The sequence below is a fragment of the Strix aluco genome, chromosome W, assembly GCF_031877795.1.
Source record: "Strix aluco isolate bStrAlu1 chromosome W, bStrAlu1.hap1, whole genome shotgun sequence".
Classification (NCBI taxonomy): Eukaryota; Metazoa; Chordata; class Aves; order Strigiformes; family Strigidae; genus Strix; species Strix aluco.
Window position 1 is genome coordinate 48,303,044 of NC_133970.1, and position 25,773 is coordinate 48,328,816.

The 25,773-nt window shown below is 44.4% G+C and overlaps 1 protein-coding gene across 5 annotated transcripts in view; it reads left to right on the top strand.

The window, feature by feature from the left end:
• The first annotated feature begins 18,331 nt into the window (after window positions 1-18,331).
• LOC141917671 (mesoderm induction early response protein 3-like) overlaps window positions 18,332-25,773 on the top strand; it is a 28,842-nt gene continuing 21,400 nt past the window's right edge. For 3 of the 5 annotated variants that reach the window (XM_074811053.1, XM_074811057.1, XM_074811054.1), the window contains exons 1-3: window positions 18,332-18,437; window positions 19,128-19,152; window positions 21,365-21,513. In XM_074811053.1, coding sequence (XP_074667154.1) covers window positions 18,429-18,437; window positions 19,128-19,152; window positions 21,365-21,513 — 183 coding nt within the window. In that variant the 5' untranslated portion in view covers window positions 18,332-18,428. Of the gene's footprint in view, window positions 18,438-18,579; window positions 18,639-18,898; window positions 18,923-19,127; window positions 19,153-21,364; window positions 21,514-25,773 lie in introns of those variants that run through there. The other 2 variants (XM_074811055.1, XM_074811056.1) reach the window with 2 other exon arrangements.

Sequence of the window (25,773 nt, forward strand, 5' to 3'; positions counted from 1 at the left end):
ACATTACAATACAAGATCAGAGGGTCCACTTAGTAGATGGTAATGTAACAGGACCGTTAGGGTTTGGACTGAGTGCTCTCTTAATAGGGAGATCGTCAACGACTCGTCAAGGCATTCAAGTGCTATTAGGAGTAATTGATGCAGATTATACTGGTGTTGTAAAAATAATGGTTCAAACTTTAATACCACCTGTGTTTATCCCTAAAGGTAGCAAAATAGCTCAGCTTGTGCCATTTAAAGCTTGTGTTCCCAATGTAGGAGAAGGTAATCGAGGGACTGGTGGATTCGGATCAACCGGCGAACTGCAAGTATATTTATCTTTTGATATAGGTCGAGTAAAACCAGAATGTGACATGATTATCCAATCCTCTGATGGGACATGGAAGAAATTAAAAATGTTAATAGATACAGGAGCTGATGTTACAATCATATCGGCACAACAGTGGCCTACCTCATGGCCTACCATTGCAGCATCAACAGGAGTGTTTGGCATTGGGGGGTCCCAAGCCACCAGAATTAGTAAAGATCCCATTGTAGTCAAATTTCCTGATGGAGCTCAGGTCACCACGAAACCTTATGTGATGGAAGTTCCTATTACCTTACTTGGGCGAGATGTCCTAAGTCAAGTCAAAACAACATTGGTTACACAGCCTTTTCAGTGATGGCCATTGATGAGCAGCCCATCCTCAAGCTCAAATGGAAAACAGAAAAGCCTGTGTGGATAGATCAATGGCCATTGAAACAGGAAAGGCTGCAAATCGTCCATCACTTAGTTGAAGAACAATTACAAGCGGGCCACATTGTCCCTTCACAAAGTGCCTGGAATACTCCAATCTTTGTCATTCCCAAAAAGAACAACAAATGGCGACTGTTGCATGATTTAAGAGCGGTCAATGCAATAATGGAACCCATGGGATCCCTGCAGCCAGGACTGCCTTCTCCTTCAATGATACCAGAGTATTGGTCAATATTGATCATTGATCTAAAGGATTGCTTTTTCACTATTCCTCTTCATGAGGATGATAGAGAGAAATTTGCATTCTCTGTCCCATCCATTAATAAGGCCGAGCCAGCAAAACGTTATCATTGGGTAGTGCTGCCTCAAGGAATGAAAAATTCACCTGCTATGTGTCAAATTTTCGTTGTCTGGACGTTGGAACCAATTAGGAAAAGATTTCCCCAGTTAATCATTTATCATTACATGGACGATATATTAATAGCTGGTAAGGACATGCAACCAGAAGTTATATTAACTCACTTACATGCAGAATTGTCAAAAAGGGGCCTTGAAATAGCCCCTGAGAAAGTACAGTTTACTTCACCCTGGAAGTATCTAGGGTGGATCATAACCGATGCTACCATTCGACCACAGAAATTGAAGATCAATACAGATATTCGCACACTAAATGATGCGCAGAAAATGATTGGAGACATTCAGTGGGTTAGAAATTTGTGTGGAATTACAAATGATGACTTAAAACCATTAATGCCGTTACTGAGCACTGCTGTACAGGCCGATACAAAGAGAACCTTGACACAGGAACACAAGATTGCTTTACAAAAAATTACAGATAAAATAGAATCCTGTCATGCCCAGCGAATACAATTAGAACTTCCATTACAATTGATGATTGTTAATAGCGGCGGAAACAGACAATACCCATTAGCTATCATTATACAATAGGATTCAGAACAGAAACAACCATTACGTATTCTAGAGTGTATCTTCACATCATACACTCCTAAGAAAACAGTAACTACAAGAGCAGAATTACTATCGCAATTGATCATACAAGGTAGAAATAGAATTATTGAGATCTCAGGCAGAGATCCCCAAACTATTATTGTTCCCCTGGCACAAGAATATTTAGAATAGCTGCTTACACAGTCAGAAGTGTTACAAATTGCTCTGGAAGATTATACTGGTCAGTTGTCCAATGTCTATCCGGCCCATCATTTACTGCCATTATTAATGAACCAAACAATTGAAACTTTTCCAATGCAATCAGAAACACCAGTTCAAGGGCTAACAGTTTTTACAGATGCTGGAAAAAAGTCAAGGCGAGCTGCATGCACCTGGTTAGAAGAAAACGCATGGAAGTATCATATTATTCAGGGTCAAAAAGAAGACTCTTTACAAACGTTGGAACTTCAAGCAGTTTTGTGGACGTTTTTATCTTGGCCAGATGTAGGATTGAATGTAGTATCTGACTCATTATATGTAGTGGGAATAGTGAAGCGGATTGAACGTGGGCAGGTAAAGGAAGTAAAAAATGAACGTTTAGGCAAACTACTACAAAAGTTAATTCACACTCTTGATCAGAGAAAAGTTTTCTACTTTATTACTCATATCAGAAGTCACCAATCTAAGGAGGGGTTAGGCTATGGGAATGACTTAGCTGATCAATTAGTTGCTCCAGCCTGGTCCGGACCTTCTCCAGATTTGTTTGCACAAGCTAGAGAATCTCACAACTTTTTTCATCAGCCAGCAAAAATGTTACATAGGCAATTCAAAATTCCTCTTGCAGATGCGAAAGGAATTGCAGCCTCCTGCCCGTCCTGTCAAGAAATAGGGTTTGGCCTCGGAACAGGAGTTAACCCACGGGGCCTGTCACCTTTGCAACTATGGCAAATGGATGTCACTCACATAGCAGAATTTGGTAGACAAAAATTTGTACATGTTGTTATTGATACCTTTTCTATGGCCATTTGGGCTACAGCCCAAACGGGAGAAACAGCAAAACATGTAGAAAAACATTTGTACAGTTCCTTTGCAGTGCTTGGAGTACCACGAGAAATTAAAACAGACAATGGTCCTGCATATCTTTCTACTCGCTTTCAGCGTTTTTGCATTTTATGGGGAATTAAACACAACACAGGAATTCCACATTCTCCCACTGGACAAGCGATCGTTGAACGTGCCCATCAAACTCTGAAGCAGTTGCTTCAAAAACAAAAAGGGGGAATGTCAGGAATGATGCCAGCTGAACGTTTAAACAAAGCTTTATATGTTTTAAATTTTCTGCGACTTACAGGAACACGTCAAGAACCTCCAATGATGATTCACAGTTTAGCATTAAAGGGCGATGCCGAACAGTCTATGGGCACACAGCAACCGTTGGTCATGTTCAAAGATTTAAGCACAGGCCAATGGGAGGGACCTGTTAAAGTACAATTAACTGGCAGAGGTTATATGTGTTTGCTTACAGATCATGGTCTGCGGTGGGTTCCATCTCGTTGGGTACGGCCTTGGAAAGGAAATCAAGCTTGTGATGCTAGGCCTCGTAATGGTTCTGACAGCGATTAATGCTCATCCAGCAAATATAGAGGCTTACTAGTCACTAGTGAGAGATGATGTAGCTTAAACAAAATGTAGTTACTGAGAAGGATGAAATGCTGTAAGAATGTGTGTATTTGACTTTCTTTATTTAGCAGTATTAAGAGTTAAGGTCTTAATTAAGTGTTTAACTTTATTAGAAACTCCCTTGGTTTTCCCCCTTGAGTGGTGGCCAGGCTCTGGGTGGAACCCAACAGGAGGATGAAATCAGATGTTTCCGCTCAAAGAAAATTGCCAGTTATTTTGGCCTGCTGATTTAGATATATGAGGCTGGACCTGCTTGCAGCGATGTTGGATGCCTCACCTACGGATGGACGCATCGTGTAGGATTTCCGGTTTGCGAGGAAGGGCACTCTAAATTCTCGCTGCATCCAGGGTTCCCCAGCAATTGCGGATCTGAATGTTAGTGCCCCCATTATAGGATGGTTGAAGAACTTGTTAAAAGGAGTAATCATTGTAATTATTGTGATTATTGTGCTTGCTATTATTTTGCCATGTTTCATTTCTTGTGTTAGACAATCGCTGCGAAAAGGCTTACAAGGAGTTTGGATTGCTCAAAAACAAAAAGAGGGATATGTGGGGATTCAGAAGGAGTCCCTGCAAGAAAACGGACGTGTGAGCAATCCTGCATATGGGCAAGACTGGCAAAGCCTCAGCTTTGGCAAGGATGTGACGAGGGAATGACCCTGGAAGAATGAGGAAGAACCCAGGAAGGTAAACAACTTCAAGGTGTTGGCCTGGGCAGAGAAGAAGTTTGTACAATGTCGAGGTGGCAGTTCTCAGCCAATCAGAAGAGAGCTTAAGGAGCATGTGCAAAGCTAACTGTCCAATCAGAAAGAATTGTACCATGTGATTGTACCTTGTGATTTTCACCTGCAGTATAAAAGGCTTGTCCACCATATTAAAGTAGGCATTGCTTAATCACTGTGTGATCATACGCATGTCTTTATCTCCCATATGTAGCTGATCCAGAAGCATGCATGCCAGGAGTTTCAAAATTTGATGTTTTAGATACACAGCTTGCAAGACAGCATGCCCCGACTAAAACGCACTCAGATTTGAGTTCAGTGTGGAGAAGTATTTTTCCCTTCTGCTCTACATCAGAAAAAAAAGCCAGGCTTTGTAGGAGAGACTTGAACCCTAGACATGGGATTATTTTTCTGATATTATTTGCACACTGACTGATCTCCTGCTGTTGCAGAGTTATTGAAGAAGTGAATGTCTTCCCCTCTGTGAGTGAAACCTGCAAATTTTGAGAGTTAACTCCAATGTGACATATAGTAATTTTGATTAAACCATGACTTTCCATACCATCACTGGGGTCCATTTCCCGTATTGTGTTACTGGGTCCAGTTCCAAAACTTTCATCAGCCCCCTGAGCTGGAAGACAGGGACGGGGAGCAGAATGAAGCCCCCATAATCCAAGGGGAAATGGTTAGCGACCTGCTACACCACTTAGACACACACAAGTCAATGGGGCCAGATGGGATCCACCCAAGGGTACTGAGGGAGCTGGCGGAAGTGCTCACCAAGCCACTTTCCATCATTTATCAGCAGTCCTGGCTAACCGGGGAGGGCCCAGTTGGCTGGAGGTTAGCAAATGTGACGCCCATCTACAAGAAGGGCCAGAAGGAGGATCTGGGGAACTACAGGCCTGTCAGTCTGACCTCGATGCCAGGGAAGGTTATGGAGCAGATCATCTTGAGTGCCATCACATGGCACATACAGGACAAACAGGTGATCAGGCCCAGTCAGCATGGGTTTATGAAAGGCAGGTCCTGCTTGACAAACCTGATCTCCTTCTATGACAAGGTGACCTGCTTAGTGGATGGGGGAAAGGCTGTGGATGTTGTTTACCTGGACTTTAGTGAAGCCTTTGACACCGTTTCCCACAGCATTCTCCTGGAGAAACTGGCTGCTCATGGCTTGGATGGGTGTTCTCTTTGCTAGGTAAAAACTGGCTGGATGGCCGGGCCCAACTAGTGGTGGTGAATGGAGATAAATCCAGTTGGTGGCTGGTCACAAGTGGTGTTCCCCAGGGCTCAGTGTTGGGGCCACTCCTGTGTAAAATCTTTATCGATGATCTAGATGAGGGGATCGAGTGCACCCTCAGTAAGTTTGCAGATGACACCCAGTTGGGTGGGAGTGTTGATCTGCTCGAGGGTAGGGAGGTTCTGCAGAGGGATCTGGACAGGCTGGAGCGATGGGCCAAGGCCAAGTATACGAGGTACAACAAGGCTCAGTGCCGGGTCCTGCACTTGGGCCACAACAACCCCACGCAATGCTACAGGCTTGGGGAGGAGTGGCTGGAGAGCTGCCTGGCGGAAAAAGACCTGGGGGGGTTGATTGACAGCTGGCTGAATATGAGCCAGCAGTGTGCCCAGGTGGCCAAGAAGGCCAGTAGCATCCTGGCTTGTATCAGAAATAGTGCGGCCAGCAGGACTAGGGAAGTGATCTTACCCCTGTACTTGTCACTGGTGAGGCCGCACCTCGAATACTGTGTTCAGTTTTGGGCCCCTCGCTAGAAGAAAGACATTGAGGTGCTGGAGTGTGTCCAAAAAAGGGCAGGGAAGCTGGTGAAGGGTCTAGAGAACAAGTCCTATGAGGAGCAGCTGAGGGAACTGGGGGTGTTTAGTCTGGAGAAAAGGAGGCTGAGGGGAGAGACCTTATCACTCTCTACAACTATCTGAAAGGAGGTTGTAGAGAGCTGGGTGTTGGTCTTTTTTTCCAAGGAAAATGTCTTCAAGAGGAAATGTCTTCAAGTTGCACCAGGGGAAGTTTAGATATTGGATATTAGGAAACATTCCTTCACTGAAAGGGTTGTTGAGCATTGGAACAGGCTGCCCAGGGAAGTGGTTGCGTCACCATCCCTGGAGGTATTTAAAAGACGTGTAGATGTGGCACTTAGGGACATGGTTTAGTGGTGGACTTGGCAGTGTTACTTTATGGGGGTACGTGATGATCTTAAGGGTCTTTTCCAGCCTAAATGATTCTATGATAGGGAGGAGTGAAAAAGTAACATGCAGAGATGCAGGTAAAGTAGTAAGTAATAATTTCCCTTGTGGTGGGTTTGAGTGGCGGGGGTTTTTGGTAGCAGGGGAGGGGGCTACAGCAGTGGCCCCTGTGAGAAGCTTCTTGAAGCTCCCCCAGCTCTAAGTCAGACCCACCTCTGGCCAAGGCTGAGCCAATTAGTGACAGTGGCTGCATCTCTGTGATAATGCATTTAAGTAAGGGGAACCTGAGAGCTGGAGGGACTTTGAGAAGGAGTTACAAGAACACTGAGGTCAGTGTAAGGAAGGAGGAGGAAGGGGGAATGTGCACCAGAGCATGGAGCCCCCCTGTATCCTGTGGGGAGGACTCACAGCAGAGAGAGTTTGTGAAGGACTGTCTCCCGTGAGAGGGATGCCATGTGGAACAGGGGGAAGAATGCAGAAGAGTGCTTCCTCCCCACTGTTGTAAGGGGCCTCAGAGAAGAATGCGCCAAAGGACATAATTTTTGCAACTGTGATGGGTCCATCCCGGGGAGGGCAGAGAAACCAACAGACACCTGTGGGAGCCAAAGATAAGAAAGCTGAGAAACTTTACAGACAGAGCCATGAGCCAAGACGAGGCCTTATATGAAAACCCTCAGAGTTCATGGAAAGGACACCAAGAGACACCTCTTCAACAGCCACTTGCACACCCACCGCACATTTTACCAAAAACTTATCGAGTGTGGATATACATATTCACTGGATTACATAACACAAACATCCATATGCATGAGTGAGGCTGGGTTAGCTCTAGAGGCTGGGGGCAGCAGTTTATGTTCTCTTTGCACCTGTGCATTGCCTCCTGGGGGGTGTCTTCAGGGGTCTGTTGGAGGAAGGCTCACAGTCCTCCTCACCTTGTACTTTGCCCCGGAGCATGCGCAGATTCTCTTGGCCAATTTCTTGAATAACAAGAGTGTTTTTCAGCTGGTTTCTTCATTCTCTCTTATCTAAGAGAACCAATGGAACTTCTACTGTCTGTATATGGCTATCTTTACCAAGACCCAACTAGTTAGAGCACATCTGTTTCCCAAGGACAAAAACATGATATTTTGCTGAACACTGCAGTTCTTGGTAGATTTCCACAGTAAACTGCTTTGTTTTGATGGACACAGTAGTCCTTGGTAAAATTCCACAGAACAGTCTGGGCAAGCAGGATTCTTAGCAATATTCAAAAATACTATAAGTTAAAAATACTATAAGTATAACTTATAAGTAACTTGCTGTAAATAAGTTGCTAAGCAGTTTGCTATAAATAAATAAGTAAATAAGTCTCAAAACAAGTAAACATTTCTCTGTATCAATTCCCCCCCCTTTTCTTTTCCCTAAGCAAATTCTTTTGCAGTCAAAAGGGTTTTATTATATTTTATTACTGTTTGTAAGGTCTATATCTGTTTTGTTAGGTTCTTCAATTTACATCAAAAGATAAAATTTACTGTTGTTAATATTGTTGTGATTATTAGTAATATCAATATTGGGTGAGTCAGTATATTTAAGATTTTGGTAGCTGAAGGGGAACAGCCTGTAAATACATCCCACCAATAGTGTTCTCCGTCTGACTTCACTCGTTTCATGACTTGGTGTATTCTCTCTGTATCAGGCTGGACAGTAATTAAAGTCTTTTGTCCACTTTCTTGGACCTGTTTCATCAATCTTTTTAAATTTTCATGATGCAAAAGTTTTCTTACTAGGGTCAGATCCATTCCAATAGGGTGGGCTGCCAATCTTGAACTAATTTATAATTAGATCGTAACAATTGATAAGTTGTGACAGGAGCAGTATAATTGAGATCACACCCTGTAAGACTAACGAAATTGCAGATACAGATGTTGGAATGATTACTTGTATCTATTATAAGGTCATCTACTTGTACAAAGTCACACAGGGTTCTTAAACAAACACATCCCACACCCATGTAAGTTATAACAGTCTCTGGGGTTTCATTAAGGTGAATCTCGAATTGGCAGACGTTTTGTTTGGTGTCCAGACAGATGTCATGTCATATATTAGAACGGTTGCTAAATTCATCCCCAATAGATTCTTTCCCATAATGCCTGTATGTCCCAAATAAGCATCTGTCCAAGGCCATTCCCAAGCACTTTTTAAATTACAGTTCAGCAAAATTATAACCACCCATACCCATATCACCGTTTTTTGGATGCAAAGCTTTAGCAGTCCCACAGGTGTTGATTCCCATTTTGGCTTAGGGGCCTTCTTCACCCTAGTGTGGTGTATCCAGGATGTCTGTTCCTTAATCTTGATTGCTGTATGGGAAGTTAATAACACCTGACACGGACCTTCCCATTTTGGTTCCAGAGGTGAATCTGAAGAAGATCTGATATACACATAATCACCGGTTTAATGTTGTGTACAGCCCCGTCCAGACCTCGAGCCCTGGTCCCCAGGACCAATGTCTCTATTTCTTGCAGCTGCTTTTGTAGACTTATAACAGAATCTGTTAGTATTTCATCTCCAACCTGGGCTGATGTTCCTGCTTGTATCATATATGGTCTCCCATATACTATTTCAAGAGGACTTAATCCCTCCTTAGTTCTGGGTTTGGTTCTGATTCTTAGAAGGCCTAAGGGCAATGCTTGGGGCCAGGACAAGCCAGCTTCCTGGCCTAGTTTTACTATTTGTTGTTTAATTAAATGATTCATTTTTTCTACTTGACCACTGGCTTGTGGATTATACAGGGTATGTAATTATGTAATTGCCAGTCTATTCCTAAAAGTTTACTAACCTGCTGGACAATTTTTGCCACAAAATGTGATCCCCGATCTGAGGATATTGTTGCTGGAACCCCAAACCTTGGTATTATTTCTTGTAACAATACCTTAGTTACTTCTCTGGCTTTATTAGTTCAGCAAGGGAATGCTTCTGGCCACCCGGAAAAGGTATCTGTCAGGACCAAAAGGTACTGAAACCCCCCTTTTCTTGGGAGTTCAGAAAAATCAATTTGTATTTTACCATCTGGAACCAAAAACTGCACTTCTACTTTACCTTCTTTAGCCACTCTTTTGGCCTCACGATCTGCCATAGTGTTGCCAAGTTCATGGGTGGAACTTCCTCTCTGGTGAGCCTTGCAATGCATTATAGCCACCTTTTCAGGTAGCTGCACTGCTTCCAGGAGTTTGAGGAGTTCTTTGGCATGCTTTATATGTTTTCCCTGTGCAGACAGGAGTCCTCTTTCTTTCCACACTGCCCCATGAGCATGGAACACTCCGAAAGCGTATTTAGAGTCCGTCCATATATTAATTTTCATGCCTTTGGCCATTTCCAGTGCTCGTGTTAGAGCTATTATTTCTGCCTTTTGTGCTGAGGTATTTGGAGGAAGGGCTTTGGACTCTGTTACCTGATCTTTGGTGGTTATTGTGTATCCTGCCTTGCAGATACCTTGTCAGACCAAACTGCTCCCATCTGTATACCAGGATTCATCAGCGTCCTCTAATGGCTCCTCTTTGAGGCCTGGCTGGCTGGAATAAACTGCTTCAATCATTTCCAGGCAGTTGTGTGTCACTGGTTCTCCTGTGGTTCCACTGAGAAAAGAAGCTGGGTTGACAATATTAGTAACTTCTATTTTTATATCATCCTGTTCCACTAGGAGGGCTTGGTATTTCAGGTACCTTTGGGGTGAAAGCCAGTGTCCTCCTGTTACTGATTTGATATGTTATTGATTTAATATAGATTAGTATTAATTTGTTTAGTTTTAATAGGAATATAGAAGATATTTAGTAAAAATCCTATGCTGCATTTGCACTCTATACAGGAACCAAGGCTACTACGAACTCCCTTGTACAGCCCTGTACCAAGGCCGAAAGAATTGGTCAGAATCACCTAGTAGGAACATTTAGAACTAGATAACAGGCTTAAGATTCAAGATGATTTATATATATAACTTTTACTTATAAGGTATTTAATAACCTGAAAGAATGCAGAGAGATGTCAGAATCCAAATTAATGGGAAAATGGGGAAATCGGCTGAAGCAACATGTAAGTTTAAGCCAAGAAACAGTGTCCTCAGGCAATAGGTAACTCCGACAGGGGGAGATCGCGACCACTGACTCATTGACCACCGACTCACATTACACCCCAGACCCATTTCCAGGTGTTTCTGGACTCTACGGCGCAGAATCGGAAATAGGAGGAGAGTATGATAATGATTTCCAGGAATTGTTATGTTTATGCATGAATACATAATGAATATGTATGAATGAGTTCTATATAAGGTGTATGATTTTGGTGCATGGTGTGCGTCGTTGGTGAAAGGATTCACCCGCGCACCCGGCCGTCAATAAAGAAGTGTCTGCTTATCTACATCAAATTGGTGTTGATAAGTTTTATTCCGAGTTTTTCGGTAACACTCCTTTCATGTCTAGTACTGCAGACACTGTGTGGGATACTAGTACTGTGATTTTCTGGCCCAATGTGAATTTGCGTGCTTCCAGGATATTTAAAACTACTGCTGCTACTGCCCTCAGGCAGCCAGGCCATCCTTTGCTCACTTCATCGAGTTGTTTAGAGAAGTATGCCACTGCCCTTCTATCTGGTCCCAAATTTCGGGCCAGGACCCCTAGGGCTGTTCCCTGTTTCTCGTGGGAGAATAACCAGAAAGGCTTAGTGATGTCTGGTAAACCCAAAGCAGGGGCACCCATCAGCTTTCTTTTCAGCTGATGGAATGCTCTGTCCGCCTCTCCATTCCAAGTGAGGGTTTTTGGATTTGACTTTAATAGTTCATAAAGGGGTTTTACTATGAGTCCATAGTTATATATTCACAGGCGACACCATCCGGTCATTCCTAGGAACGTGTGGAGCTCTTTAGCTGTCTGTGGCCGAGGGGTCTGACAGATGGCCTCCTTCCTTCTAGTTCTAGAGTCCGTTGACCAGCTGTGACCTTGTATCCCAGGTAGGTTACTTGCTGCTGAGCTACTGGAGCTTTCTGTGGAGAGACTCGATAACCATTAAGTCCCAAAAAAATTTAATAAACTAATAGTCCACATTATGCACATTTCTTTAGTCTCTGTGGCTATTAATAAATCCTCTACACACTGCAGAACTTGCCCAATTCCATGCGGTTGCTCCCATTGCTCCAGGTCTTTAGCTAGTTGGCTTCTGTGGTGGTGCAATTCTTACCCCCCCCCCCCCGCCCCTCCTTGTTGGGCTGCTTGGTGCTAGGTGCGATTCCACCCACATCCCCGGAGCTATACACCAATCTGTGGAGATAAGGACTGACAATGTTAACGAGCCTGGCTCCTGCCCCTCCCGATTGCTCGGAAATGGTTAAAATGGCCCATCAACTCCTCAGGGCCTGGCACACCTGTGCCTGGGATGGGGTCAAATGGGAACAATAACAGAGTCGCACATTAATCAAATTCTTGTGTAACTGCTGGAAGGCACCAGAAGGCATTTGACAAAAGTCAATTATCTTGGACCCTATAAATGGCGACCACCAGGGAGACCCTTTGAGCTCTCCTGGATCGCAGCGGGCCTGTGACCAGCATCTCCCCTGAGCTGGGACGCCTCTCAGGTACCAAACCCTTAAGGTGTCGTCTGCTCCAGACGGAAGGCCAGGGCGAAGTCCCCTGCTCGAGTCTCAATTATCGCCCGTTGAGGAATGTCAAGGCATTGGGAGTATTTGCTCTAAACTCGAGAGGGAAATTTTCTTTGAGCTAGCTTCTCTTTACTCTGGGGGGGGGGGGGGGTGTGGGGGGTGGGTACGTACCCTTGTTTCTGTGTGTGTATGTCCGTTCTGTGTTCATTCTACTGAATCCAAACACCTTTGTTTCTGTATGTTTGTCTGTTTTGTTATGTGCATGCATGTGTATGTATATATATAGGTACCGTTAGGTAAGTTAGTGTGAATCTTGTCATTTTAGAATCTGAATAAGTCGCTTCTCTTTCTTTTAGTATTTCTGAATTATTTTATAATAATAAATTGCTGTTAGTTATTAATAAACCTAGATTTCTTATTAAATATTACCGTGTCAATACTTTCATCCGCGACAGCTTCCAAAAAGAGTGGGGCTATTTTTAAACCCCTGGGGTAGCACAGTCCATGTTAATTGTGTCTTCCTTTCGTATTCCGGGTTGTCCCATTCAAATGCAAACAATAACTGACTTTCAGAGCTCAAAGGCAAGCAAAAGAAGGCGTCTTTTAGGTCCAGTACTGTAAACCGAGCCAATTCTGGTACTAATCTAATTAATAATGTATATGGGTTTGCTACAACAGGATGCAGGTCTCCTCCTCTCTTATTGCTATATACTCTCTATGCTCTGTCCAACAAGGTCTCCAAACTGCTACTCTCTGGCAGTTTCAGCTTCTGCAACTTCTTTTGAATGTCACGTGCTGATTGCCCTATAAATAATGACACTAACTGTTGTATTCCCACCTCTGATCCTGGATCTAAGGGTGTGTCACCTCACGGTATCCCGCAGCCTATCCAGGAATTCTGATGGAGTATCTTTAGGTCCCTGCCGAATGGCGTATAGGGCCGCACAGGTAATTGCTTTTGGTATAGCCCGCTCCATGCCCCTTACAATCCAATCTCTATGTGCATTTAGCAATCTCATATGGGCTCCTCTGTTGGGGTCCCAACGTGGGTCCTGCAAGGGGAAGTGATCTTTTATATCTTCCCCTGTACTTTTGGGGTGATCAGTAGCCAGATCCTGGGCTGTTTTTAATATTAATTGTTTTTCAGTTTCTGTCATGTGATCCAATAATAATTGTATATCACCCCAATCGGGATCATGTTGTTTTATTAGAAACCTGTGACACTTCAAACACTGACCCGAACAAACAGGCAGCACCAGTGACCCAGCGGGCGGGCACTAGGGCACTCTGCACTAAGGAATGTTCCCTCGTCCTGCACTACCCCCCACTGGTACAGAGTCTGCCCTGCGCTTCGTTCCTCTGCGGCCGCTTCCCTCGCGGGGTAACGGAACTGCGGGTCAGAGAACTCCGCACTGCGCAGCTGCAGCTGGGCTGCGTCTCACACCCGCAGAACAGTCCCACACCCACACAAAGGGGCCCTTACACTTATTACTCACACAACATCAAATGACAAATACTACAGACATCAAAACACCAATTACGACAATGGCTAAATCATAAATGCCATAAATCAAAGCCAAAAGCATAAATCGTATACCATGAGCCATTTGCCGTTTATCATTTACCACAGATCCACACCTGATCGATATCGACTAAATTATTATAAACGGTACCAGATTTTACATTTGATGGTAACACGGCAATGCCACACCACTCCTCTAACCGTGTACTAGGAGTACCCAGGTTGACCCAGGATACCAATGTGGTCAGAGTGTTGAAACCACTCTGTCACCCACGAGCCCACCACAACTTGGGGACTCATACCCCAACCCCAGGGGCGGGCACAAAGGCTCTTTACCTCATGTAGGACGTCTCCTTATGACTTACAGGTCCCCCATTCTCCAACATACCTGATCGGCCAATAGATGGTCCTTGTCTGCCCCTGCCGAGATCGGGAGAGGGAGGGAGGTTCTCCAAGAAAGAAACCTTGGGGCGTGCCTAGAACGTCCCCTCTCAGCCGGTCCTGCAGCCGGACAGAGAGGGTCCCATCTGGGGTGCCAACTGACTTGTGGAAACAGACTCTACAACTCGGAGAGAGTTCTAAAGCAGGTATGTTTTACTCCGGCCGGGGTGCAAGGGGATTTCTCCACAAAGCTTGCACACCACCAGCAGATTTTACCAAAAGCTTATCGAGTGTGGATATACATATTCACTGGATTACATAACACAAACATCCATATGCATGAGTGAGGCTGGGTTAGCTCTAGAGGCTGGGGGCAGCAGTTTATGTTCTCTTTGCACCTGTGCATTGCCTCCTGGGGGGTGTCTTCAGGGGTCTGTTGGAGGAAGGCTCACAGTCCTCCTCACCTTGTACTTTGCCCCGGAGCATGCGCAGATTCTCTTGGCCAATTTCTTGAATAACGAGAGTGTTTTTCAGCCAGTTTATTCATCCTATCTTATTTAAGGGAAGCAATGAAACTTCTACAACCTGTACATGGCTATCTTTACTCATTACTAAGGCCCAACTAGTTAGAGCACACCTGTTCCTCAAGGATAAAAACATGATATTTTGCTGAACGCTGCAGTTCTTGGTAGATTTTCACAGTAAACTGCTTTGTTTTGATGGACACAGTAGTCCTTGGTAAAATTCCACAGAACAGTCTGGGCAAGCAGGATTCTTAGCAATATTCAAAAATACTATAAGTAATACTATAACTTGCTATAAGTAAGGAAATAAGTTGCTAAGCAGTTTGCTATAAGTAAATAAGTCTCAAAACAAGTAATCATTTCTCTGTATCATGGTGACACCACCTTGGAGGATGTTTTGCTGATTAAGGATACCAATTAAACTCGGACACCAGAGTGAAAAGAGTAGGCGTACTTTACTAGTGATAACCAAGTAATGTAACAGCGTAATACAGAGAACATGCAGTAAGAAGCAGCAGAACAGTGCACTTAAAGCAACAGACAGAGTAATGCATCAAATCATTACTACACGAGAGAGAGAGAGAATAGTAATTAAGAGAAATACATCACCACTTGCATATATTATCATCATCATCCAGACCCGCAGGCGCTGGGCAGCCCCGGTTACAGCGAGGATTTGCAGAGCCTGTCCCGGCAAGTGGGAAATCCTACGCGGTGCGTCCACCCGTAGGTGAGGCTTCCAAAGTCGCTGTGAGCGGGTCCAGCCTTATATACCCAAAAATCAGCAAGCCAGAATAGCTGGCACCTTTGTTTTGAGCGGAAAGTTTCTGGTTTCATTCTCCTGTTGGATTCCACCCAAAGCCTGGCCAGGGCTCGGGGGGGAACCAAGGGAGTTTCTAACAAGGCCAAATACTTGGGTTCTCAGCCTTGAACAAGGCTGCGAAAGGAAAGTCGGATACATTCTCTCCCCTCTACTGATTATATTTTGTCTTTCACTAGCGAGTTTACATATTTTACTAATGACTCCATGCTAAGTTAGCAGCTTCAGCTTGGGGCCTGTTGTTCAGGCTGCAGTATTTCAATGCTTTAGCACTTTTTACACCAGCATAAGTGGGTTGTTATAACTTAGTACAATACCCACTAGCACAATGGTTATCAGTTATAAAATGTACAGGATTCATCTATAGGTCAACTCAGGCTTGGGCCTGTTGTCCAAGCCTTAGCACTTTGGTCACACGCCTGGGGTTCCCTTTCCCTCTGACTGGGGTGGAAGAGAACTGATTTCTTGGGGTGCTCCTGACATCCAGGGAGCTCGCCCGTAGAGATGAGGAGGTACCAAGACTCTCTTCAAAGTTCTGAAGCCAGGAAGAGACTGCCTCCACAGTTGGTGTACATCTTAGTCCTTCTCCCACATCCATTTCTGGATAGTACATCGCAGCCAAGCCCGCAGAATACAAGGATGGTGCACCTTTAATCACCTTCCTCCACATGGCCCGTGTGCACAGGACATCCTCTGGATTTTTAGGGGCTTCATCACTATCTGGATCACTATAGATGACTTCCAGCACTGCTAGTTCTCTCAGGTACTGGACACCTTCATCCGCAGTAGCCCACTTCCCTGGGGAGTTGTCCGTAAGATCTTCCTTGAAAGGATATCTTGCTTTAACACTTGAAAGGAGCCGTCTCCACAGACTGCAAATTGCTGTCTCTTTTCCAATTCCCCTTTCAATTCCTCGATCTCTAGCAAGGGAACCCAGCTGTTGGGCTTCCTTACCTTCCAGCTGCTGAGCATCAGCCCCATTATCCCAGCATCGAAGCAGCCAGGCAGCAATCCGCTCACCCGGCTGGCGGCGATAGTCTTTCCGCAGATCTCGCAGTTCTGATGATGTCAGGGACCGGGTAGTTTCTGCCTCCTGTTTGAGTTCTGTTATTCCCTCTTCTGACCCCTTTGCTGAAGGACCCGCTTCTTTCTCCTCTTTCTCATCCCTTATTAATCGAGGGTATGGCCCTGTTGTTCTCCTTGTCCACTGTTTCTTTTTTACTACTGGGGCAATCTCTGCTGTTGTTGTTTTTGTTTGAGTTCCCATCTCCACCACAGTCCTTTGAGAGCACTGAACTGCAGCTCGATAAGCACAGGCCAGGCCCCAGTACAGCGCTGGGAGTTGCTGATGTTCACTGGGATAGACAAGGCACCCTTCTATCAGGTGTTGTGTCAATTTTGCGGGGTTGCTTGCCTGTTCAGGGGTAAGATCCCAGGCTACAGGAGGTGATAACCGTCCTGGGAATCTGCCCAAATCCTTCCACTCCCCCTGCCACCCAGGGACAGGCCGCCTCAGGGCACATTTTGGTATTGTCTCACCCAAAATTTGCCTTCTCTTACACCAAAAACCTACCGAGCTCCACACAGCCCACAATAGGCGAATAGCATTAATGAACAGTATCAAAGAGCTAACGTAAGGATTAATAAGTACTTCGGGAGCCTGCAGAATAAAACCACTCATGATGTTCCCAATTTCTTCCAGCATGTTCCCGAGCTTAGCAAAATAAAGATAAGCAGCGCAATCAACAAACCCGTGACCAGCACAAGAGCTTGTCTCTTACTAACTGCTATAGCTATAGCACAATTAATATAAAACTGCCGTTGTCCCACCCCACGTTGGGCGCCAAAAAACTGTGGTGGTTTGACCTTGGCTAAATGCCAGGTACCCACCAAGTCGCTCTATCACTTCCCCCCCTTCCCCTTTTTTTTCTCAACAGGGCAAAGAGGGGAAAGAAAATAAGATAGGAAAACAAAACAACCAACCCTTGTGGGTAAAACAACAGCAGTTTTAATATAAGCAAAGCGAAGCAAAGGTCCGCGCGCGGAAGCAAAAAAAGCAAACAGATTTATTCTCTACTTCCCATGAACAGGCGATGTCGGGCCTTCTCAGGAAGCAGGGCTCCCATACGCGGAGGGGTTGCCTCGGAGGACCAAGGGTGACCCCCCCCCCCTTCCTCCTTTCTCCCAGCTTTATACTGAGCAGCCGTCAGATGGTCTGGAATATCCCTTTGGTCAGTTGGGGTCAGCTGTCCTGGTTGTGTCCCCTCCCAAGATCTTGCCCACCCCGTCCCACTGTGGGGGGGAAATGTCAGAAAGAGCCTTGGTGCTGTGTAAGCACCACTCAGCAGTAGCCACACCACCAGGGTGCTATCAACACCCTGCCAGCTCCCAACATAAACCACAGCACCATGAGGGCTGCTACAGGGGAAAACCAATTCTGGCTCAGCCACACCCGGTACAGATATCCACTGCAAAGTAAATTTCACATTTTCTGTTTAACCCACAGCAGGCAATCAACAACAGCAGTTTGAAGGCTTTGACGTTTTGTTTCCTGCTTCAGACACTCAGGATGTAAGGTGTTAGCATAACTGCTAGCCCTCCTCCATACCAGCACCTAGGAAGGGGCTCAATAGGGAGTGAAGAGCAGGTCATGCAACCAGGTACCACTCTGCTGTGGGGTAACGTTTCCGCACAGTATTCCCGGCCCCAGAACAGGACTACAAGTCGCAGCAGTCACAGACAAGCTGATCCAGACGGGCGTGACGCCGAAACCAGGGGGTGTCCGAGTTACCTGGGCACCAGCCGGTCTCAGAGCCCCTGAGGCAGCATAGTGAGAGCTCCAGTGACTCCCACTTGCCTCGTCCCGGGACGGGCAGCCTCTGCTGGCCGAGACTTCCCCGGGCGGGCAGCGGGGCCACGCCCCTCAGGCCTGGGCTCCGCGGCGGGCGCCGAGTGTCCTCTCCGGGCGGGGCAGGATCGGGGTGGGCAGAGCACTCTCGCCAGCCAGGGCGGAAGACCGCGGTGCTGCTGGAGGCGGGGTCCCGATACTGCCTCCTCCGCCCCAGCCCGGTCCCGCCGGCTCTTTCGCTCGCTCCCTCCCTCCCTCCCTCCCTCCCTCCTTCCCTCCCTCCCTCCCTCCTTCCCTCCCTCCCTCCTTCCCTCCTTCCCTGGCCGGCTCCGGTTGGAGCTCGGCAGCTGCCATTGGTTTAGCGGTCCCATCCGGGCACTCGGCACAGCGCTGTTGCTTAGCCTGATCGTCTCAATATGGCGGAGGTGAGCGGGGAAAACGGGCTGGGGTGTCAGGGTTCTGTTAGCTCTTTGCGGGGCCCCGTCGTCGGTAGGCCCCCCGCGCCCGCCTCGCCATCTCTGTAAGGCGCTTCCGGGGCGGCTCAGCGTCGCGGGGTGGTCGGCGAGGCGGCCGGCAGCGCCGGGGCAGTGGGAGGCTCTGCAACTAGGCCGCACGGCGGGTGCTGGGTTCGCAGCCCGTGGGTGGCCGACAAGCTGCGGCCGGGGGGGCGGCCGCTGCGCTGGGCCCTGGGGGCGCGGGACGGGCCGGCGGCGTCGCCGTTGCAGCGCGGGCGATGAAGAAACACCCGGCGGGAGGGAGGAGGAGCGAGCCCTGGGCTGGGAGCGGGGAAGAGGCGGCTTCCTCTGCCTGCCCCTGTCATGTCCCGCCAGAGCCGAGGGAGTGGGAGCGTTGAGCTGGGCCAGGCGCGGCTCCTAGGGGGCTTCTGCCAGGGGAGGAGGAAAGGAGAGCGGTGGGTGGGAAGGAGAGATGGGAGAGGGTGAATGGGATGGAGGGGCGAGCAGGACCGAGGGCGAGGCTGGCGGGAAGCACTGGGTGGCGGGAGAAGGGAGCAGCTCTTGGGGGGTGGAGGGGAGGGCGTGTGAAATGGAGACCCCCTATCTGTTGCTGGGCTTGAGGGAGCCCACGTCTCACCTCACTCTCTCCTCTCCCTGCAGGCTTCCTTTGGGAGTTCGAGCCCAGGTTCGTCCTCACCCACCTCCTGCCCCGGCACCTAGCCTGCTGCCCGCACGCCGCTCTCTCCTTCCTGCTCCTTCCCAAAGTTACCCCCTGTTGCCTCATAGCTTTCCTAACGCTTCACATTCATGTAACTAACCGCCTGCCTGGTTTTTAAGAGGAGATGTGCGCTGTGGAGTTCTTCCCTTAACTCTGATTGCAGTTAGTAATTGGCTGCTTGGAACCTAAAATGAAAACAAAGTTTTGTAGCACTTTTAAGTCAATGTCTCAGTAAAGCCATGTAGCCTGGAGGGACACTGCTTTTCTTGTTGCTGATAACTGCAGGCTTGTATACATTTTTGAGTTCTTGATAATATCAGAAAACTTTTAAAATCATAATGATATGTAATTGTTAAGGCTTTAACTGCTGTTAAGGTTCTTTGGAATACTTTACATAAGCAAGTATATTTAATATCAGCAGGGCTATTCATGAAGAAGTATTTGGGGAATGCATTTGCTTCTGTGTAACTGCTTTCAGCATTGGCTGTCTTTAATCTTTTAACTACTCTTATTAAATTTATTGAGCCTGTATTTGAATGTGGTTTTAAATATTTTTAAATTAGTGTTTAGAGCTACTAATGAAGTGGGACTTTTTTATCTAAAGTCTGTGAGTGGAATAGAACTTCCACTTGAGTTACTCAAACGTAAAATGAATTAGAACAGCGACTAGAAGTAGTAATCTTGAGCATACGTATATATAAATATATATTAAGGCAGTTAACAGTTCTTTAGAAGCCATAGGATCAGGATGTGATGGACAAGAGTAGAAAAATTCAATACGTAATGTCATAATTGGAGTAGTATTATCAGCTATACTGAGAATTCTATGAGACCATAATATGAATAGCATGTGAATAAAAAGCATTTTTGGCCTGAATGTTTCCCTATGGTATGGTGTTATGAACTTTTACAGTATTGTCTTAAGTGAGCTAAATGGACAAAGTGTACTTTAATTACCTGCATATAAGGAATGAACACTTAGCATAATTGCTGAAAAATTAATTAGATGCTTTAAGACTCAGAAGTGTTAGTATATATAACTGTCTCCTTGAAGGCTAGAAGCAGTGCAAAGAGATACTGCTTTATTTTTTTGAAGAAAAACATTAAAGCATTGAAAATTTTTAGCTATTTCCTTCAAAACTTCTAAAGAAGTTCTTATGTGGAAATAATACTTAATAAACAACTTCTTTGCTGCTTGTAAGCCAAGAATTGTAACAGAGCACTAGTATGTAAGAACTAGAAGGGGAAACCAGAAGTGAAAGAGAAATATCCTAATCTGTTTCTTTTCTCCATCCTGAAAGCCTGAAGAAAATGAACATCAAAGAACAAAACAACCCTGTATTTCAGTAATTTTCATTGTAGAACACTGACTTTGTGGTGCAGAATATTTGCATCTTTATCATTAGATTCAACAAGCTTTAATGTTTCTAACAATTGACAAAATGCACTTAAAATAATAACAGTACTTTTTTGATGGCTTATGAGTATCCTCTTGAGTAATGAAAAAGTGTCTGTTGGACCATAGAGCTGTCACAATGTCTTGTTAATTAATGTGATCCATTAGAAGCGTTTTGTTATTTCTAGTATATTTTCCTCTGTATTTCTTGAAACTGCTATGTTTGTTCTTCCTTTTTAGATCAAGTGCTAAGAATTAAATTAGTTTTATTAAAAGATCTCATCTGTGAGGCTAAACTAATCTGAAGCAAGTCTCGCTGCTTATTTTGCTGTTGGTAGGAAGCTGATTCGCAACTTAAGTTAGCTGTTTACCAGTGAAAAACTATGCTAGTTATCATATAAATAATATAAATTGAATCAGAGTCTATAAATCAGTGTCTTGCAGCATCTGAAATCTTGTGACGTGGACTTTATACCTTAATGATGATTTCAAGGCTGTTTTGAACAATCTTTTATTCAGTAAAATATTAATTTGGGATTGTACTTTCTGAAACTTTGTTTCAGTAGTTTAGATACTTCTCCCAAGTACTCTATACTGCAAGAGAGAAAATAAAATAGATAAAATAGCTGAATTTGTCAGGTAGCTAAGAATTTGTTCCAGTTATTCCATTGAGAATTCTGACCCTGTATGTAAAAATTCATGCAACCTTATTTTTTTTCTGTGATGTAATTTCATATGTTGGTATAGAAAAAAAAAATTACTCAATTTAGGGTTTTTTGATAGTTGGCTCTCTATCGTCTGAGGATCATGACTTTGACCCTTCTGCTGAAATGCTGGTACATGATTATGATGATGAGCGAACTCTTGAAGAAGAGGAGGAAATGATGGAAGAAAACAAAAATTTCAGCTCTGAAATTGAAGATTTAGAAAAGGTAAGAGTGACTTGCTCTCTCCTAAATGTCCATATATGTTATACCTTTTTTAGTGAAAAGAACACTCAACCTGTTCCTTAGTTTGTATTCTATAATGCAGTTTCCTGGAAAATGCCTTTGCAGTTTGTTTAGAAAAAGAAAAGAAAATTAGGTTTGGTTAGGATATAGCAGTGCATCCTCACAAAAAGGCTGAACTTAGCTTCTCAAAGATATTAGTGTTTTGTTAAGTTCAGATTCTTCTTTTTGATTTAATAATCCTTTCACTTTGGAAGAGAAATTACTAAAGTAGGTTTCAGAGTCCTATCATCTACTATCATTTATCACTTCTAAGTTTTATAAGTTGGAAATAAGTTGAAATTGTACATTTTTGCATGCTATTAAGTGACAGCTATCTGTGTTTCATTCTGTTGGTCAGATTTTGTTTTTCCAATCTGGAAACACAGTCCTGTTTTAGACCTGATGGATCACATTCATTTGCTACATAAATTGTAGTTCTATGTCTCAGTTTGATCTGTTTGACATTTGGTGGGTGTACAAAATGACCAGCTTGCTCCTTGGCTTTTCCTATTCCTTTTTACATTCTTTAATTACACATTTTTCCTATTTACACCTCTTATTCATCTGTGGCAGTGCATCACCCATCTTAAATGCCTGCTGAATGCTGAACATCCACAAACTGATGCTGCTTGCATTACCATTCAGTGACCCACTTACACCACTCAGCATAACTAGAGATTTTGGTCAACAGAGTTCCAGAAAAGTTTAATTTTTATCATTAAATGTGAGGCTGTGTTTTTGTAGTCCATGTAAAAATGAATATTCTAAATGTAGAGTTGACAGTGTTTATACTCCTGATTTTTTTTTTTTTTTTTTGTCCTGCTACCTTTACAATTGCATTTTTACTGATTATGAACTTGCAATTATAATGCTGAAACAGCTTGCCAAGTCTGGTGGTTAAAATGGAGTTGTTACTCCACAAAATGATCTTAATGTTTCTATAATAGAAAGAAAAAGAACTGAGAGCGACTCATCTTAAACACTTTATTACTCTATGTCCTGATCCTGGAAAGACTTGGACATGAGTTTATGTTTAACCCATTGTGAAAAGTCTTTGCAGGACTAAGACCATAGCTGACTAAAGAAAGCAAGTAATTTAATCAGTATGTGAGTTCAACAAGAAATTTTTAAAGGTATAAATATTGGAAAATATTTCTAATTTTTTGATGACTTGAATCAAGTAACTAACAAAAAATCTCCATGGTTTGTTGTTTTATTAATTGTGTTAGGATGCAAGTATGATGATATTTAGTAAAATAATTTGATCAAAAACTGTTGGAAAAAACAAGTTATAAACCAAGCCTTTCTCTTCTTTTTTGCTTCTGTATCATTAGCTGTCTTTCTCCTACTACCTTCTGTACTGGTTTTGGCTGGGATAGAGTTCAATTTCTTCCTAGTAGCTAGTATGGGGCTGTGTTTTGGATTTGTGCTGAAAATAGGGTTGATAACACACTGATGTTTTAGTTACTGCTGAGCAGTGTTTCCACAGCATCAAGGCCTTTTCTGTTCCTCACAGTGCCCCACTGCTTGGGGACTGGCTGTATATTGGTTGATTGGTGGTGAGCAATTGTTTTCATTTGCATTGCTTGTCTTTCTTGGGTTTTACTTCCTCTCTTTTTTTCTTTTTTCTTTTTCTCTTTTCCTTAAAAATTTTAAAAACTATTATTTCTTTTTAATTATTAAACTGTTTTTATCTCAACCCACAAGTTTCTTTTTCACTTCTACCCTACTAATTCTCCCCCCCTCCATCCCATCGGGGGGGGGCCACAAGTGGCCATGTGATGTTCAGTTACTGGTCAGTCCTTTTTGGTGCCCAACATGGGGCACAAAGCGTTTGAGATAACAGATTTGACCAGAGCATATTAGAAGGGATCTGTTAACAGTTTCTGGTCATGATATTGATTTATCTGTTCTCAATATTAGTTTATCTGATTTGTGCCATGCTCTTTTGTTTTGCTGTACATGTTAAAGACTGGTTTTGGCTTTTGCAGTTTGCTGTGCCCTGTAGTGCTTAGGGATGTTTTGCCTGGGAGATTTGTTATTAAAACACTGACCTTGAGCTTAATCTGGTATTTGGGCTCTGTACTGAAGCCATTACTGTACTTCGGGTACCATCACATGGAGACAATTAACAATTATACTTCCTCCTCTGAGAGGTTTTTGTGGAGGAAATACAGAATGGCACCTTCACCACCTTCTTCCATGATGTTTTTCTCCCTCGTTACAATAACTCTTCAGTATTCTGAACATCCTTGGGTAGTCAAAATACTTCTATTGGTACTTCTTGGGAATATTGTTTTGGCCTTTTCTAAGGTTAACAAGCAATTTAGGAATATGACCCAGGCCCCGCAGCAGTGTGGTCATGGGTGGCAAGGCATGTAGGAGAATATGGGCAGGTAGCTAGAGAACTTCTCATCTCCAATGGTCTGGAACTTCACTCCTGAACAAGTGCAGAATCCTGATGAAGTGATAGAATATTTGAAGGAGAAAAAAGAAAAAAGATGCCCTGGCTATTCCAAAGAGGCACAACTTAGTGCACTGTGCTGGGGCCTGGCCTGTACCTACCAAACGCTGCTCAGTATTATTCAGTGCACTAGTGACAATATCGCACCAATTGAGACTCCCTGGTTCCCATGCATAAGCTGGTCTGGTGACTGGAGAGTCAAGGAGTGATCAATAAGACTCATTCACCCTTTAATAGTCACATCTGGCCAGTGCAAAAATCTAACAGAGTGGAGGCTAACAGTGGACTATCGAGGCCTGAATGAAGTCACACCACTACTGAGTGCTGCTGTACCAGACATGCTAGAACTCCAATATGAACTGGAGTCAAAGGTTGCAAAATGGTGTGCAACAGCTGATATTGCTAATGCGTTTTTCTCCATCCCTCTGGCAGCAGAGTGCAGGTCACAGTTTGTTTTCACCTGGAGGGGTGTCCAATACACCTGGAATCGACTGCCCCAGGGGTGGAAACACAGCCCCACCATTTGCCATGGACTGATCCATGCTGCACTGGAACAGGGGGAAGCCCCAGAACACTTACAGTACATTGATGACATCATTGTATGGGGTAATACAGCAGAGAAAGTGTTTGAGAAAGGGAGAAGAATAATCCAATTCTTTTGAAAAGTGGTTTTGCCATAAAACAAAGTAAGGTCAAAGGATCTGCACAGGAAATCCAGTTTTCAGGAATAAAATGGCAAGATGGACATTTTTATATCACAATCGATGCCATCAATAAAATAACAGCTATGTCTCCACCAACTAACAAAAAAGAAATGCAAGCTCTCTTAGATGTCATTGGTTTTTGGAGAATGCATATTCCTGGTTGTAGTCTGATTGTAAACCCTCTCTATCGAGTGACCTGGAAGAACGATTTTGAATGGGGCCCTGAGCAGCAGCAAACCTTTGAACAAGTTAAATAGGAGATAGTTCATGCAGTAGCAGTTGGGTCGGTCCAGACAGGACAAGATTTGAAAACTGTGCTTTACATCTCAGCCAAGGACCATAGTTTTACCTGGAGACTCTGGCAGAAAGTGCCTGAAGAGACTCAAGGTTGACCCCTGGGGTTTTGGAGCTGGGGATATAGAGAATCTGAAGCCTGTTACACTCCAACTGAAAAAAAATATATTAGCAGCATCTGAAGGAGTTTGAACTGCTTCAGAAGTAGTTGGTACTGAAGTACAGCTGCTTTTGGCACCTTGATTACCTGTGCTGGGCTGGATGTTCAAAGGGAGGGTCCCCTCTACACACCATGCAACTGATGCCACGTGGAGTAAGTGGGTTGCACTGATAACACAGTGGCCTTGAATGGGAAATATCACACACCTAGGAATCCTGGAAGCGATCATGTACTGGTCGGAGGGCTGAAACTGGAGTGTCACCAAAGGAGTTGACTCATGCTGAAGAGGCCCCACTGTATAATAAACTACTGGAAAATGAAAAGCAATATGCCCTGTTTACAGATGGATCCTGTCATATTGTGGGAAAACATCAAAGGCAGACAGCTGCTGTGTGGAGTCCTACACAACAAGTCCCAGAAGCTACTGAAGGAGAAGGTGAATTGAGCCAATTTGCAGAAGTGAAGGGCATCCAGCTGGCTTTAGATATTGCTGATCGACAGAAATGGCCAGTACTTTATCTCTATACTGACTCCTGGCTGGTGGCAAATGCCCTGTGGGGGTGGCTACAGCAATGGAAGCA